Source organism: Talpa europaea (genome assembly GCF_964194135.1).
Source record: "Talpa europaea genome assembly, chromosome: 15".
Taxonomy (NCBI): Eukaryota; Metazoa; Chordata; class Mammalia; order Eulipotyphla; family Talpidae; genus Talpa; species Talpa europaea.
The window spans coordinates 2,651,205-2,668,429 of NC_140083.1; the positions used below are offsets into that span (position 1 = coordinate 2,651,205).

A 17,225-nucleotide genomic window follows, 5' to 3' on the forward strand; every position below is an offset into this window, starting at 1 on the left:
TTCATGGATTTATCATATTATCTTCATGGATGTTATTGCATGTTATATAACATGCATGTTATGTTATTTTCATGGATGTTGTCACACGCCAAGGAATTCAGGCTCTCAGCGCACCCCACACCTGCCCCCGCCTGCTCATTAGCAGTCACTCGCCGCCCCCCTACCCCCGCTCCCAGCTCCCAGCAACCACTAATCTGCTTCTTCCTTCAAGATTCGCCTCTGTGGCCATTTCTTGGGTATGAAGTCATGTCACATGTGGTCTTTCTGGCCAGCTTTTTGTGATGAGCACAGTCTTTGAAGGTCCGTCCACGTCGCACTGGTCAGTGCTTCCCACCTCGGTGGCCCAGGGACAGTACAGTGCACGCATGGGCTGTGTTTTGTTTTTCCATTTTAAGTAATACATAAACACTGCAGAATAACCAGGATCATTTTTTTTTCTAAAGATTTATGTATGCATACAAGAGCTGGGGTGCAGGCCAGAGATGCAGGGGGTGAGAGGTTTCAGCAGAGACAGAGTGGGGAGCAGAACAGGCAGACAGACTGAAATACACTGCCGAGGGGAGCAGCGGGCGAGACAGGAGAGGTCTGCTGCTCCATGTGGGTTGCTCCCTGGCCGGCTGGGGATCAAATTTGTGCTGCAAAGGCTGCAGATTGCTTCATAGTGCTGTGCTTAACCCCTGGTGCCACCAGGTATGAGGCCCCTAACCAGGATCATTTTAAAAGTCAACTAGAAAACAGGGAAGATTTCTTGGCAACTGAAAAGTTAGAATTCTGGCACCGGTAGAGTCGTGTCAGAGTTTCCAAAGGTTAATACATGTGGGCGGTCACCCACACGCTCGCCAGGTACGTCAGACCAGCTCCCTGTAAAAGGCCAGGTCATGTGGTAGAATTTCAAGGGATTTTTTATTGGGAGACAACTAACACTTTCATGCTATAAAGCAACTAAATAGAAAATACGCTGTTTTAATGGACCGTTAAGTAAGAAACGCTGAGAGGGATGAAGTAGCACATGAAGCTGAAAAGAAAGACAGACCAGGTGGCACGGGTAAGGTGTGTGCTGAGAAGCCGAAGGTGTTGCATGTTCAGAAGCAAACCTGGGCAGTACTTTTCCTCATTAACGTCATTATTTTTAACTCGCAGATGCACCGGAACAAGGACCAAGCGTGGAAGGTCTTAACATGCCCACGAAGGCTCCATTAGGTAAAACTTTAAAGCTGCCTTCTCATTTAGAAGGGGCGATGTGTTTGGCAAAAGTGAGCCTTGTGCCTGCATCTGGCTAAACTTGACGTGGCAGTGGTGTGTCGTCACGACTGCTCCTTCCATCGTGGGATGTGGCTAACCACGGATGGGCTTCTGTTTAGCCGACCTGATGACCGCGAGGCTCGGGGCCCGTGTGCAGGCCGCGGTGGCTGCGCTGACGCCAGCTGATGTCGGGCCACTTTGTCTGCAGACAGGCAGAGGGGCCGGGCACCCGCCCCACCCCCGATGCCTCGAGGGCCCTAAGCATTGTCTCCTCTGTGGTTTCATGCCCTGCGAACTGCACCTTTAAGGTCTCACTGTCAGGGAAGTCGAGTCTGAAGTCCGTGCGTTACACTGCCCTAGACAGAGCCTCTGGCTCTGGTCATCCTGGCCCCCAGGCCGGACGAGGCGGGAGCAGGCCCTGAGACGTCCCCCACTCGCATCCGGGAAAGTGGTGGGAAGAACAACGTCCTTGGCCCGTGCCCAGCCCAGAGGGGTCAGAGCTGAGGACCTTCTTCCTTGGCTGTTTGTGCTTCTAGTACATTCTCACCCTTGAAGAGAAATCATTTGTTCTTGCTGGGTCTCTTACACACAATCCTAAAAGCAGCCTAGATAGTCCACGAGGGACACTCACCCAGGAGGAATGAGCTGCTGCTTCTCTAAACGCGTCTGCGTTGAGCAAGTCCTGCTGCTGGGGCGGCGGGAACCTTCCCCTCGCGCTGGCTAGTGGGGTGATGCCGGGCGTGTGTCGGGAGGAGCACGTCGATGGCTGCTCGGTTGTGTGCGCAGAGCTGGACAAATTCACACTTTCAAGTAATTTTGAAAGCGTGCGGCGTCGAGGCTCACAGGAAGGCTGTCCTGACGCCACGCGGGCGGGTCCCGAAGAAGCGGTGGCGGCTCGCTGGGCTCGTCGTTGCTCTCCCGTGCGGTGTCCAGAAACAGTTTTCTCTGGGTTCGGACACTGTGTGTGGGAATCCCAGGCCCCGCTCTGCTGCCCTCACACGCCCTGTGCCATCTTCTGGATGGCAAACAGAGTAGAAACTGCTGTAACCTCCCCAGGAACGACGTGTACTCTCTCAGGAAGACACGCTAAGCTAGAAAAATGATGTAGGATTTCTGTTGGTCTGACTGTTTGATTTTTTTTTTAACAGAGGTTTCCTCTATCATAAAAAAGAAACCAAATCAAGCCAAAAAAGGAGTGAGTATTCTGCGTCAGTTACCGGACAGTTTGCCTCCACAGCAGCGTAGATGCCGAAAAGGCCGTCTCTGTCATTTTAGCTGTATTTTGAGTCAGACTGTGACAAACACAACCTTGACAAGGCCTGTGTAATGCTCAGTGAGGTGAATGTTCCACCGAGGGACAGTTTTCTAGAATGAGTGTTTAACATTTCTTCCATCAATGACAAAATTCTGAAAAATCAGCCCAGGCTCCCCAGAGTTTGCACCTGTGGGTCGCACTGTGTGGTGAGGCCTGCGGGGCGCTCAGACTCCGTGACCCCTTCCTGGGCCGCTGCCCTGGGGCAGGCACTGGGGGCTGGTCCTGGCTGTGTCCGTGGCTGGCCATGAGCTCCCGGCCGAGTCGCTGGGCTTCCGGGAGCCTTGGCCCCTGGTCCGCGAGCTGGGATCGCGGTAACGCCCGGTGCGCGGGCGGGAGAGTATGTCAGCTGTCATGCGAGAGGTTTCAGGCAGCTTGGGTAAAATATAGTCTTCTATTTCTTCTAGCTTGGGGCCAAGAAAGGAAGTTTGGGAGCCCAGAAACTGGAGAATATGAGTTTCAGTGAGATTGAAAAACAAGCCCAAGCTGTGGATAAAATGAAGGAACAGGAAGACCTGGCCAGGGCGGCTCCTAAGGAAGAATCAATGTAAGTTGGTTTTGGTTGCAGTAGTGGGTTTTGTGAATAAAGCTATTAATTAAATAACTCTAAAATTTACTTTCCAAACACCATTTATTTTTGCATATGTGCACAAGGAGTTTCAAGAACACTAGCCTCGTGTTGAAATGCAGGTTGGAAGGGGGAGACGGAGGCAGGCGAGCAGGGCAGCGAGCAGGGCAGCTCCCAGCCGGGCTGTGAGGGCTGGGTTGGGATGGCGTCACCAGGGAGGAGCGATCACCAAGCAGGCTATGTGCACATGCGCATGTGCGTGTGTGTGTGAGTGTGCAGGGGAGATGCTCAGCACCACTAGGGAAATGCAAATCAGCACCACACTGAGGCCCCCCTCGCTCACTGCGGTGGCTGTGCTCAGAGGACAGTGGCCGGTGCCGGCGGGAGCCCAGAGGCGCGGAGCCCCACGACAACAGTGGGAAACAGTCGGCAGTTTCTTAGAAAGTCCACCATAAAGTTGCCACATGGCCCAGCAGTTCTACTGCTCAGTATATCCTCAGAAAAGCTAAAGTGCACCCCATCCTGCCTCGGCGCCACATGCACGTGTGCAGGATGCCCCCGGCAGCATCCCCTCAGCAAGAGGCAGAAGCATCCTGGAGGCCCGTCAGCTGGCGAGAGGCCCACGACTATGGCCTCTCCATGCGCAGTCACTCAGCTTTGCAGGCCCGGTCATGGCGGCCTCGTGTTGTGTGGTCCCACACAGGAAATGTCCAGACTAATCCTGGAGACGGAACTCAGGCCACTGGTGGCAGGGCCAGGGCAGAGGAGGGCGGAGAGCCACTGTTGGTGGGGCTTGGGAATGGCGCTACTTTGGGGCCACTGGAAGTTTCTGGAACAAGAGCAGTGGTGGTCGTGTAACCTGGGACTACAAAAATCCTGGTGTGTGAATTATAGCTCCACATTGTGAATTTTAGCTCCCCGTTGAAAAGTGCACTCTAGTGTGGAAGCCGCTGGCCTGGGGCTGAGTTCCGAGGTGTGGTGGGAGGGTTAGAGGCGGTGGCGTCTCCAGAGAGCACGAGCCTGGCTCGTGAAGGGGTCTCAGAGTCACGCTGGGCGCAGAGGAGGCGCCAGGAGCGTCTGAGAGAACGACTCAGAGGGCATCAGGACGTCAGACAGGGGGACCCGCCCGAGGGGAGAGGTGGGGATGACGGTTTGGACCTTAGTCAGGCCGGGAGTTACTGTGTCGTCTGAGGGGGGCCGGGCGGAAGGGGGGGTCCACACAGAAAAATGGGGGGAGAAACCGGAAGGCAGGGGCCGGTCAGGAGACAGGTGTGAAGCAGATGCCTGAGGCTCTCGAGAGGTTTCCTCTGTGCTGAGAGCAGAGAACTGAGGCCCCTGGAGGTGCGAGGGCGGCCGGGAAGCGGTGGGAGCACGAGAGTGGGCCACGCACCAGGGAGGGGAGGCAGCGTGAGGGGTCTTCCATGCGGTGTCTTCTAGCTCGTGGGGACCTCGTCTGCTCCGGCTGCGCAGGGGGAAGATACTCCTCACGCCCGAGCCTGTTCTGAGACGGCTTAGTGTGTGCTCGCCACGTGATGGTGCCGGGCCTGGCCGGGGAGCTGGCCGGGGTCACGTCCATTCCTCGCTGTCCTTGCTTTGTGGCCCTCCTCGAGGGTCCAGCTGCTGCTCCTTGTCATCTGACTCGCAGCACACAGGGGCAGCATTCCCTGCAGTTGGCTCCATGGGGTTTGAAGTACCTTCTGGGGAGCTCACTTTGTTGTTATTCTAAGATTTATTTTACATAGAAGGCCAGAGGTTGGCGGTGGGGGGGTGGTGAGAGGATTCACCAGAGACAGAGCGGGGAGCAGAACAGGTGGATCCACTGAAATCCACTGCTGAGGGGAGCGGCGGGGAGACAGGAGAGGTCTGCTGCGCCATCTGGGTAGCTCCTTGGCCGGGGAGCAAACTCGTGCTGCAGTGGCAGCCAATAGCTTCACAGTGCTGAGATTTAACCCCTGCGCCACAGGGAGGCCCAAGCAGAGCTCACTTTGAGTTGCCTCAGTCTTGGCTTTGTTTTCTCTTAGCGCAGGGCGTCTGGCCAGGCTGGAGGTGGGGTGAGAGTGCAGCAGCGTCTGTGGGGCGTGGGCTCTGCCGTGTGCTGGGGCCTGTCCTCTTCCCAGGCCTGGTCAGAAGGGAGCCAGGAGTGCAAAAGGCCCCGCGCCCTCCCTGACGGTCAGGGGCCTTTAACCCCACCCCGCAGGCCTCGCCAGCCTGCCTTGGGCCATTTTGTGCCACACAAGCACGCAGGACCGTGGATTTTGGTTGGAAAGGAGAAGAAAGGAGACAAGAGGTTGTTTTTGCCTAGTGAGGAATTCTGCTCTCGTTCCCTGTTACTACACAAAAATGCGTTTATGGAGCACCTTTCTTAGAACATTCCCCGCAGTTCCATACAGCAGACGATAGCTTAGGAGTCCTTCACTTTTCAGGGTTCTGAAATCTGGTTATTAATATGATAGTTTGTTATTGCTAACAGGCGCTTCTTGATGGGAAATTAAGTGTTGAGAGCTTTTAGAAATCCGAGGGCGAGGAACACTGTTTTATGCGTCTCCTGCTGCCTCTGGTGTGTTGTTCGTGACAAGTTTTTGACTGGCCGAGGACCAGTGTCTGACTGTGGTGTCAGAGAAACTCGTGGCTGAGGAACAGCGGCTCTGTGTTAAACGCTCACAGAACCTGAGGACACCCGAGGGACAGCTTGGAAACTGAAGAGTGCTTTTGTGCTGAAATAATCCCACCTTAATTTATCCATATGTAAAGTCAAATTTATACATGAGTGTCTTTATCTTAAACCAAAACAAACCAATGACAGGAAAACCCGGTATTTTTGCCATGTAATGTGGAAGGGTAATGAAATGCTAGCCCACGTCAGAAGTCCTGGATTTGGATGTAAGTCAGCTTAGCGCACGGTAATGGAGCATAACAGGTGCGTACACTGGGGCAGGTGCCGGCTCTGCAGCACCCCAAAGAGGCTGTAAATTCATTCTCATTTTCTTGCACATCTCCTCAAAAAAATACCTTCAGGGAAACAAGGCCAACTTGCCTTCCTCGATGTTAATTATGGAAAGAGGCACAAAGCTGGAGTCTGAGTGTTTGAGCTTGCTTAGTGTAATGTTCAATTTTGCTTAGTATTTCAACTGAGAGATGCAGCCTGGAAGCTAAATTAAGGAACATTTGCTCTCCCTGGCAGAGTCTCGTCGTTGCGATTAGCTTATAAGGACCTGGAAATCCAAATAAAGAAAGATGAGAAGATGAACCTGAGTGGCAAAAAAAAGATGGAGTCGGAGAGACTTGGCATGGGGTTTGGAAACTGCAGAAGGTATGTGCGACTCGCTCTCTTGGGTTCCAGATATTATTTATTGATTTTTTTTTGCGTAGAAGAACTGGGGTGTAGGCCAGAGGTGTGGGGGTGAGAGGATTTGCCAGAGACAGAGTGGGGAGCAGAACACGCGGATCTACTAAAATCCACCGCTGAGGGGAGCAGCGGGCGAGACAGGAGAGGTCTGCCATGCCGTTTGGGTAGCTCCCCGGCCAGGGATGGGGATGGAACTCAGGCCCTAGCGCTGACAGCCTGAGGCTCAACCCCGAGGCCAGCGGGAGGCCTGGATTCCAGAATTTAAACCAGCTTGCTAACCACAGACAGCTTTTCCTTATCAATGTCAGCTTTAGAGGTGCTGCTTCATTGTTCTCTTCTTCAGCTGTGTTTGCTTTACTATTCAGTATAGCACGAAAAGTTCCAAACCTGTGGTTCTTAGAAAGATGGAGGGGGGGGGGGCGCCCACTGAGCGGCACCCATGGGCGCAGGAGACCGTCAGCCTTGGCTGCAGTCCTCCCAGAGCCCGGTATTTCCCAGTGCTTAACCCCCCCCCCCCCTCCGCACACCGCCTTAACGCTCGTGTTTTTAACCCCCCGCCGTGGAGCGCACGGGCCGAGAGACTCTAGGCCTCCTTCGGTGAAGCGTCTTCGGGAACTCACGTGGCGTCCCCCGCCCCTCGTTTTCCCCAGTGGTGTCTCACACTCGGTGGCCTCGGACCTGCAGACCATCGAGCAGGAGACCCCAGTCACAGCCACGCCCAGGAGGAAGTACGGCGGCGACAGCGAGGACCTCTACTTCACCTCCAGCTCCAGGTGACCGTCCTCGAGGGCCGGCGGGCTGGGAGCGCAGGGGCCGGCTCACCGGGGTCTGCAGCGGCAGCAAGTACAGGCTCGTTCTGGCTGGAGCCAAGGTGTCCTTTGGAGTAAAAGCCGGGAGCCCCTCCTAAGTTGGCCCTGTTGGCTAATATTCCAATGTGGATCATAAGGTCGGCGCTGAGGGCTGACATCGGGGTTGGGAGGTTGTGTTTTCCTGAAAGGGGGCGCTGGAGAGGGGACGTGGCCTGAAGGACGGGTCAGTTGTTTCGTCTTGTTCCTGCGCTGAGCCTTCCCCGCTGGGCCTTCACGCTCAGGGACTACAGGTGGCAGGACACAGTATTAGATAACGTTTGTGGGCGCCCTGCACCCTCAGGGTGCCCAGGATACCTGGGCGCCGGCCATCCATTAGGACTGTCACCCCTTCTGTGCGAAGCTGACCGCAGAGAGAGCCTGGGGTGTGGGGGCAGGGAGAAGGAGTTTAAACTTGACCCTCTCTGTAAGGTTCCTCAGGGACCTATGTAGCCTGGCCCAAGAGGTGCCAGGCAGCCCGGGGTGTGGCTGGAGCAGGCAGGGTATGAAGGAAGGCCCCGGGCCGGATGCTGGGGCTGCGCCACTTAGGGACCATGGCCGGGACGGGGCCTTTCAGTGCCTGGTGTCCACGTCTGTACCTTAGAGACCCTCAGGCGAGTCTACGTCCCAGGGTGGTGTGAGCGTGAGATGAGTTAAGACAGCCAGAACAGTCCTCGTAGCTGCTGTTGTACAGAGACGCAGCGCCAGAGACGTGTGACTCAGTCTGAACATGTAATCACTGTTGTTAGATACTTAGCCACGCTGACGGCCACCTGCTGGTTTGGCGTTCATGCTTCTCATACATGTGTGGTGCCCACAAGGAGGCGCTCATGCCTGGAAGAGTCCCCTGGAGGCTGTCCAGGTGCCAGGTATCCTCGTGTTCAGAGCAGACTGCCCATGGCTATAGTAGACAGGGTGATGACAACGTGTGAAATCTAATTGTGAGACTGTATAGGCTGCTACCAAAATTCGTACATAAGGAGCGGGACCGGAGCAGATCCTTAAGAAGTCTCTTAGCATAGCTTCAAATTAGCTGAAGCCCGGATATTTTCCCAAAAGAAGTCAGCAGTTTAGTGGTCCTCCCGGTCAACTTTCAGAGCCAGGCGTAGGTTTCTACTTCCGTGTGAGTGGCCCGCATCATCACACTGCAGGCTTCAGTCTACTTAGGGGTAACGTTCAAATCGTGTCTTTTTGTAAATACGTGTAAATACATTTTGTGCAGATACCATTACATTTTTAACTGGATTTGAAAGCTGTGTCAGGTCAGATCATTTGAGGCACGTGCACTGACTGAGGGAGGGGTCTGGTGGGAAGAACCGCTCATCCTCACGGGGTCCACAGCACCCATGTGGCACGTCCCCTCCCACCCACTACACTGCTCATGAGCAGCCCCCGCAGGTGCGGCCTCGGGGAGTTAGGACAGTGAGTCTCACGTTAAGTCGAAACTGCAGCTTGGGAGCTGAGGGGGAAGGAGAAGCAACTCCAGAGAGCCCCTGCCCCAGGACCCGGCAGGTGCCTCTGGGCTCCACCTGCCTGCAGGAGCTTCAGGAACCCCCAGGTGTGTGGTTTGCAACTGGGGAGCAGATGGTGTTTTGCTGGAGACCACACTCTCTAGGCACCCCCAGAGCCCGGCGCGTGTCCCCAGTCACCTGCAGGTCCTCTGACAGGACCAGAAGCTCCTTTGCTGGTCTCCCTTCAGTGGCCATTGTCAGTAGGACAAGGGTCCCGTCAGTACTTTGGCCACCGGAGGTCAAAAAAACATGGACGCCGGGAAGGCCAGCATTTCAGTCCCAAATTATCCATTAGCCCATTAGCTCTTGGAGCCTATGAATTATCAAAGAGTGCTGTTTCTCCGAAAAATAGGGTCATCCATATCTTTGGTTCCTGTTTTTATTGAATTCCATTATTTCCAGCATCAAAACGGCGAGCCTGGAACAACCGCTCAGCCCCATGAGTCAGTGTGGTTCCGGGACCAACGCCTGCCGGGGGCTGGTCCTCGGGGAGGATGTGGCTTTAGGGCGTGCTCGTCAAGGACTGTTCTGGGGCTGGGGAGGCTGGGACGGGAGGGCGGAAGTGAACGTGGAAGGTACCGAGAACTGGGATCCGGAAGTCTGAACAGGAGGACGTGGATCCAGACGCGGAGGTGGGGCCCGCCGCTCATTCTCGGGAGAGGTGCGGTGTCCGCCGGGAGCCGGTCCGTCCCTGTGCTCCCGGCCGGCGTCTGTCCCCGGCGAGTTGCTGCGCCTCCCAGGCCAACGTGTCTTTGGAACCTCGCTCTCGCGTGACCCCAGGCTCTCCCCGTCCCGGTCTCTCCGCTGAACAAGGATGGCCGTCTGTTCTTCCCAGCAGAGCCGGCCCCGGGCTCCTCCGCTGGCCGCCTCCTGCCACGGGGACAGCCTGCTCGCTTTCCAGCTGACATCCACACCCACCTGACCCTGTGTGCTTTCCTTCTTGGAGAGAGAAGGCGAGTGTAATGAGATTTGTCCTTAATGGCCTCTTGCCAGAGCTGCAGAAGCCACGTCTGGAGACCTTGCCTTCCCCCCGTGGCCCCGGAGTCGCCTCCCGTGACACCAACTGGCCCCTGCGCTTCTGCTCTGACTCTGCAGAAGGCCTGGTGACATGCAGAGGCTTCTGCTCCATTCTCTGCCCTTGCTGAGACCTGAGCCTTGGAATTTGCCCCCACTTCTTGATCTCCGTGAACTCTGCCTCATAAGGAGCGTGCACCTGATGGCTGTTATCCCCCCCGAGCTGCGGTGAACCCCGAGGTGGCATCTTCACGTCTCATGACTGCCCCTGCCGTCAGCTCGCCCCTCAGCCCTTCTCCTGCTGTAATGCTCTGCTCTCGGTCAGTTTCTCCCACTGCACAGGACCGGACGCTGCTGCTGTCGGATGCTGGCCAATGAAGGTGTGAACTGGCCCCGCGGGCCAGCTTCTGCCTGGGATGCACACCGGCCACGCCCGCCTCACACTCAGGACTGAGAAGCCCCCGGAGCTGGTGGCAGCCATGTGGCCCCGGCTCTGGCTCCGGGAGCCGGCCAGTTAGCACTGTCTACACTGCGTGGTCATCACTGTTAGGCTCGGTACCCCATGCAACTGTCCCTGCGGGGATGCCAGGGGGGAACTCCATGATGGGGTCAGTCCTGCTGGCCCTGCTGCGCGATTGCAGCCACCTGCCTGGGCAAGACCAGGCCGCCAGGAAGTGACGTTCTCCACTGCGGAGCAGATGTGATGCTGACATGTGCTGTGCAGACACCCCGACTCTCCAGTCTCCACACCGCGACGGGCTTTCTTTTTTTAAAGACTTATTTCTTTATTTATACAAGCACTGGGTACAGTCAGAAGCGCGGGAGGGTGAGAGAATTCACCAGAGCCAGAGCGGGGAGCGGAGCAGGCAGAAGGACCGAAGGACACTGCTGAGGGGAGCAGCAGGCGGCAGGAGAGGTCTGCGCGCCATGTGGGACCCTCCTCCGGTGGCCGGGGAGCAGCCGGGGATCGAACCGGTGCTGCAGAGGCCGCGGGCAGCTTCGCAACCCAGCGCTCAACCGCTGCGCCTCCGGGGAGGCCGGCGATGGGCTTTCTTCTTGCTAGAAAGTCTCTTTCCATAGCATAGAGTCAGCTGAGAGGCGGGTGACTGTCCAGATGGCCTGTCCTCCGGTGGCAACGACATTGTCCGGGTAGATGGAGATTGTCCCTACCTAAGGCTGCAGCCCTGCCTACAGCAAAGGACGCGTGGCCAGGGTGTGTGGGCACGGCAGTGCCGAGGCCTCCTGTCTGCTCCTGCGTGGGGGCCGGGTCTGCCCACATGATGCCCCGCAACTTCGAGGGGCTGGGACGCGCCATCCCCACGTACCTGTGGGGCAGACATCAGTGAGGCCTCCAAAGTCACCTTCCTACTCTGTCCTGCAGGTACTTTGAGGAGCCGATGGAGTTCAGGACCAGTTCTTTTTCCAGCTGGGATGACAGTTCAGACTCCTATTGGAAAAAGGAGACCATCAAAGACAGGGACCCGGTTCTGAAGACCCTGGGCCACCCAGACAGGTGGGTTCAGCACATCACGGGCCCCCGACACACCCAAACCACAGCTGCTGCATCTCCAGCTCCTCCCAGCCCCTAAGCCACACAAATCCCCTCAGTATTCTGGATGGACAGGGCCGGTGTCCCCTGCCCTGGGGAAACCAAGCCCCCACTTCTCACCCTCCCCTGTGGGAGAAGTTTCAGGCCAAGAGACTTTCGTGATGCTGAGCTGCCCCACCTGTGGGGGCGAGTGACACGGGCACATGGCACGTCCCCCTCACCCTCTTCAGTGAACCCAACCTCGGATGGAGGGATGGAGGGATGGGGTGGGACCTCCTTGTGGGCCCCTGGACTCCCACAAAGGCAGCCTCATCTGTGGGTGATTTCTGTTGGGGGGTTGAAAGCTCTAGCTCAGCATCTTGCTGACGCTCTCCCTCTGGGCCTGTTCTGCTCTCAGGCCTGCTGCTCGCCGCAAGCCAGACTACGAGCCCGCTGTGAGCACCGATGAGGCCCAGAAGAAGTTTGGCAACGTCAAAGCCATTTCATCAGACATGTACTTTGGGAGACAAGCCCAAGCCGACGTAAGTGTCCAGAGGGCGTCTCTGTGGGCCCCACAGCAGCCAGCAGGTGGCGTGAGCAGTGCGGGCGAGGGGCACCGACTGGCGGGAACGTGGGGGGGGTGGGGCTGCCAGGCCTCTGGGCCAGCGCTGAGCCAAGCTTCACACCCAGGTGCTCGGCTCACCAGCCCCTCAGCCCGGGGAGGGTCGGGCCGTGAGGCGGGGCGCCCCTGCCCCCCTCACTCCTTTGCCAGCGCTTTGAATAGTCTTCCCTTTGCGCTCTGGGGTGCATTTCAGGCAGCCCAGCCTTTGTTTTCTGCTGTGCTGTGTTTTACATGATGTTTAAGAGTTGACGTGTGTCTGCACAGTTCTGGGGGCGGACACCTGCGTTTTCAGGTTGTCGCTTCTTGTCTCAGAAAAGGTGATGAGTCCATCTCAGTGGGGCTTGCTGAGCAGAAGACTCCAGGGCAAGTGTCTTGGCCCCTTCTGACCCCAGGCCCCGGGTCCTCAGAGACACTCGTGGTGGCAGCTGCTGGGCCCGTCGCGGGGCTCCGAGCCCAGGGGAGCCTGTGGTTCGTGGCAGAGAACTGTCCCTTGGTTCTGAGGGTGCTTGGCGCTCCTTGGTGCTTTGGCTGCCCCTCAAGTCAGCCTCATGTGGAGCTGAGTTTGGCCGCCCCGTGTGAGGCCTAGGGGGACTGGCCTCCATCCCCGCTGGGTGAGTGCAGCTGCACAGCCACCTCGCTCTCTGGCCCTCTGGTGTCCCCTCCACGACTGTCGCTGGCCGCTGGCCGGGGGTACATGGCAACTGTGAGCCGCAGGACGCCAGGCCTGGCTGTGGGGGCCACAGGGAGCCAGGACACGCGCAGATAGTGGCCCCTCCATGGTCCTGTGCACGACGGGAGCTGATGTCTCCTTTATCCTTGTCTTCTCTAGTACGAGACCAGGGCCCGGCTGGAGAGGCTTTCGGGGAGCTCCTCCATCAGCTCCGCAGACCTGTTCGAGGAGCAGAGGAAGCAGGCAGCAGGTAACGGCCCCGGGCCGAGGGGCATCTCTAGGTGTCTGCTGCACAGACTTCCACACCCCTAGGTGGCCGCGCCTGACACTCCCCGCCCTCCTGGTCCAGAGCAGGCGTCCCATGCCACCGTGGGCGGACGGACGAGGACTAGCTGTGGGGCCCCTTGCCATTCCGTCTGCGCCTGCCCACCCGGAGCGAGGTGCCGCGGCCACCGCCCGTCAGCCCCACACGCGTCCGCCTGAGCCCCGAGCGCCTTCTGTGGCTTCTTGTTCACTCGTGTCGCTGGACCTTGGGCCCCCGAGACCTTGGCCAGTCTCTTCTTTCCTCCTTGCTCTGACCCAGAGTCCAGCAATGGGGCCTTTGGGGCCCACGAGCCTCAGAAGCGCTGACCTCGGCCTGGCCAGGAGCTGCTGGTGATTTGCGGGTGTGTCTGCCCCGCACTGAGGCTGGGGGGCGCTGCGGCCCAGGCTTCCTGCCACCAGCCGGGTCCCTCTGTGGCCCTCAGTGTCCTCTAGGCCGGCCTTGCTTCCGCATCTGGCTCCGTCGGCCCTGCCCTCTCAGTTCATTTTCTCTTGACTTGTTTTCATTTCAGGGAGATTAGTACACGATGTTCTACTGAAAATTCATTGTTTGGACAAAGTGCTGGGAGCCGTGCTGGGCACCTTCAGTGTGCGGCCCTGCAGTCCCGCCCAGGCCAGCCTCCCTGTGCCCCTGACCACAGCCACAGCCCTGCCTGGGCCTCCTGCCTCTGGGCTTGGCATCCTCCCACGTCCCTCCAGAGGCCAGTCTAGTCATCCTTTGTTTCAAATCCCGCCCCTGGCTTCGGGCGTGGCCCCACCACCAGGTCATCCACTCTCAGGGCTGTGGCTCCTGTTCCCTTTACCACTGGCCTGGCTACCCCTGGCCCCCCAGGGCCTGTCCCTCCTCACCCGCCACCCCTGGTGTCCGCAGGCCTGGCGAGGGGAGCCCTCACTCGGGTGAACGAATGGACGGTAACACGGGAGCTGTGCAGCTGGGGCCCCACAGCTAGTCCCCATCCTTCCGCCCATGGTGCATGGCCTGGCGCGACAGGCACACAGCCTGGTGTATCCTCTCCAGCTCCACGAGCCAGGGAGAGCCCCCACCTCGCTGGCTGCTCTAGCTGGAAACCTGGGAGGCCCCTCGTTCATGTCCCTCCTAGTCCCCACGGCCAGCGGGTCAGTGGCCTCCTCAGGACACAGCCCCATATGCCCAGGGTCCCACTGCCCAGCCTAGGCTGCCCACAGGCCCCTCGGCGGACCCCATGTGCCCGCTGCCCTGGCTGCATGTTGTCTGCGGGGGAGCAGGGCTGGGCCCAGCCGGCCCGCGGCAGGTGTCAGGGACTGAGAGCAGGGAGCGGGGGCCGGATGAGTCCGCGGGCCCAGGGGCCCCCTCTTGAGGAAGCGTCTGCACTGCTGTTTCCTGAGCCCATTGTGTGACCGAGACAGCATCTGTGGCCCGCGGTGGCCGGCCCAGCCTGCCGCCCCAAGGGCCCCCAGACTCGCATCGAGTTCCGGAGGAGGCTTTAGGGCTCTCAGGCTCTGCTGTCAGGCTCCGCCTGCTGAGGTGGGACCCGCGTCCGCCGCTGCCATGGGGTGGGCCTCTGCTCGGACAGGGGAAGGCCTCCAAGGCTTTGAGGTCAGCGGGGCTGTGGAGCGGAGGACCCTGCCCGGCGTGCGGGGTTGGGGCCGGCGCGCCCCGGCCCAGTTCGTCCTGGGAGAGGGGCCTGGTGCTTGTGCTTCCGGGCACGGCGGTGTCCGGGTGCGTGTGGGCCTGCGGGGCAGCTAGGCTTGGCTCCCCAAAGGGCTGCTTGGCTCACTCGCATCCCCCCCGCAAGCGTCTTATTACAGCTACAAGACCTGTTACAAAAGTTAACCCCAAGCCCCGCCGTCGGCTTCCCGGGGCTGGGATAAACGTGTTGATATTTGCGTCGGGGTGGCCAAGACGTGAGCGATGGGGCTGCGGCCACTGGCTCAGCGGGAAAGGGCGGACGGGCTCTGGCCGTGGGGGCTACCCGAGAGCTGGGCTGCAGTTCCAGCAGAAAGCGGCGCCGGGCAGGCTCACCCACGCGGCCCCCCTGGGGTGCTGGGCTGTGCGTGTGAACGGGTGTGTAACGGAACCAGGGCCTCGTAGTGTCGTTTCTGGGATTTCTTCTTCCCCCTCGACATCCCACGGAAAGGCAGCTGGGGGAGACAGTGTCGCTTCAGGGCCCGCTGTGCTGGGGCCGCTCCCCCCAGGAGCAAGCGGGAGGGCGGCCGTGCCTTACCCCCGTCACCCCACAGCCAGCACCGCTCCTCTCTGAGGCCGAGGAACCCAGAAAGGCTCTCATCGGCCAGGCCTGGTCACGGCATCCAGAGAAGGGCCAGGGCCTCCACAGAAGGGGACATGGGCGGCTGCGCTCACGGCCGCGCCTCTCTGGTCTGGGGTCACCCCCTGGAGGGAACGGCCCGGAGACCGAGGCCGCCTCGGAGGCGCACACGCTGCTGGCCTGGAGCCCCAGGGCCCGGCTGCCCTCGGGTGGGTCTTGCGGCTGGTTCACGGGGACAGCGCCCAGCCTCCCCCCCCGCCCTGGGAACTCCCGAGGGGAAGCGGGAGGGAGGGGTCCCAGGGGCTCACGGTCCCCAGCCGGGGGCGCCTGGGCCGTCTGCCGAAGCCCCGTGACCAGCGTCTGCTCTGTGCAGGAAACTACGCCCTGACGAGCGTGCTGCCCGCCGCGCCGGACATGGCCCAGCTGAAGCAGGGCGTGCGCACCGTGGCCGGGAAGCTCTCCGTCTTCGCCAACGGGGTCATGACTTCCATCCAGGTCAGTGGGGCCGGGCGGAGCGCGGCGCGGGGCCGGGGCTCCGAAGTCAGGTCTGGACCAGGCTTCAGTGGCCGGGAAGTTAGGTTTCCGGTCACGGACGTCTGTGTCCGCTGCAGCGTGGCCCGCGGCGTTCTGGAAGCCGGAGCGCGGGCCTTCCCTCCCGCCGGGTTTTCAGATTCCTGGCTCGAGGGGAACAGCCCAGCTCACGTGACCGCCCCCCACTGTCTCCTGCTCTGAGCAGGGAAATTAAGAAGGAACGAACGTGCAGTGACCCGGAACCCCACGGGAACCCCAGGGGGCCCGCGCTCAGCCTCTTCAGGGCTGGGTCTCTGGCTGGGTTTCTGGGCGTCATTTTCTGGGCACATTTTTTGAAGTGAGAAAGGACTGTTGTGGGGCCGGCTTTGTCCCGTTTTTCTCCACCACGTTTTGTTGCGAGCATTTCCATGTAATTAAAATTCCTTCAGAAGCCACTCTGTGGAGTGAACATAATGCCATTTGTTCAGCTGGCCTGTTGCTGGCGACCCTTCCCAGCGAGGGGGTGCAAATGCCTGTGGGGAGGGCGGGGGCGGGGGCTGGCCTGCTGTGCCGCAGGCTTGTTCCCTGTTGCTCTCAGGCTGTTTGGGAGGGACTTATTGATGTAAAACGTGGCCAGAAGACGTAGGGCCTGATGGAGGGGAGACCCTGGACCTCCAAGGGGATCCCCAGGTTAGGAGGGTGGGGTGCCCCTCAGGCGGAGGGGCCTTGGGCCCTGCGCGTTTTGCCGTCCCTCCGGCCAGCTGCACTCACATCGTTCCTCGCCCCAGAGACACCCCAGTTTGACAGATGGTCACCCCCATTTCGTAGGTAGAGACACATGCACAGAGAGGTTAAGTCACTTCTTCAGGACCCCTCCGCTGGCCAGAATTTCAGGGTTCAGACTCCCAGCATATGCCCTGCTCCCTGGAGGTGCCTGCCCGCACCCTCCCCCCGCCCAGGGCTCAGCATTCCTGGCCTCACTGCCCCTCACCCCCGCCCCCAGCCCAGGGGCCCACCAGAGTCCCACCAGAGTCCCTGCCAGCCTCCGTGAGAGGTGCAAACGCCTGTGCTCTCCCTCCAGGACCGCTACGGCTCCTAGGCCCGTCCGAGCCCCCTGCAGGAGCCTCCTCCCTCGGGCCAGGGCCGGCCAGGCCGCCACGGAAGGAGCCACTTTGGCGGATCGTTTTGCTACTTTTCACATCGTACACGCACTTGATCTATTATTGCCTTTGAGAATCCCTGTTCCGATGCAGAGCTGACCGTAACGTCCGGTGTCACCCGCGCGTGCGCTCCCGCCTGCCCGAGCCTGCCCCTGCTTTCATCTTGGGACCTTTAGCTCTAACCGCGGGGAGCTGGAGACCCCTCCCTCCGCTCTCCCAGCACCGGGAGCCCCACGTGGGGCCCCAGCGCCCGCTGCCGACCGGGCTGGAGGCAGGGGACCCGCAGCGCACGCAGCCTTCAGAAGAGGGAGCCCAGAATAAAAACAAAAG

General features: G+C 59.5%; 1 protein-coding gene across 1 annotated transcript in view; it reads left to right on the forward strand.

The window, feature by feature from the left end:
- ARFGAP3 (ARF GTPase activating protein 3) overlaps positions 1 to 16,834 on the forward strand; it is a gene marked incomplete at both ends in the record, with an annotated part of 34,480 nt that extends 17,646 nt beyond the window's left edge. Inside the window, 10 exons of the mRNA XM_084254884.1 lie at positions 1,141 to 1,200; positions 2,391 to 2,437; positions 2,962 to 3,101; positions 6,304 to 6,432; positions 7,119 to 7,241; positions 11,220 to 11,351; positions 11,785 to 11,908; positions 12,818 to 12,908; positions 15,599 to 15,720; positions 16,817 to 16,834. Coding sequence (XP_084111010.1) covers positions 1,141 to 1,200; positions 2,391 to 2,437; positions 2,962 to 3,101; positions 6,304 to 6,432; positions 7,119 to 7,241; positions 11,220 to 11,351; positions 11,785 to 11,908; positions 12,818 to 12,908; positions 15,599 to 15,720; positions 16,817 to 16,834 — 986 coding nt within the window. The remainder of the gene's footprint in view (positions 1 to 1,140; positions 1,201 to 2,390; positions 2,438 to 2,961; positions 3,102 to 6,303; positions 6,433 to 7,118; positions 7,242 to 11,219; positions 11,352 to 11,784; positions 11,909 to 12,817; positions 12,909 to 15,598; positions 15,721 to 16,816) is intronic.
- Between the last annotated feature and the right edge of the window lie 391 nt (positions 16,835 to 17,225).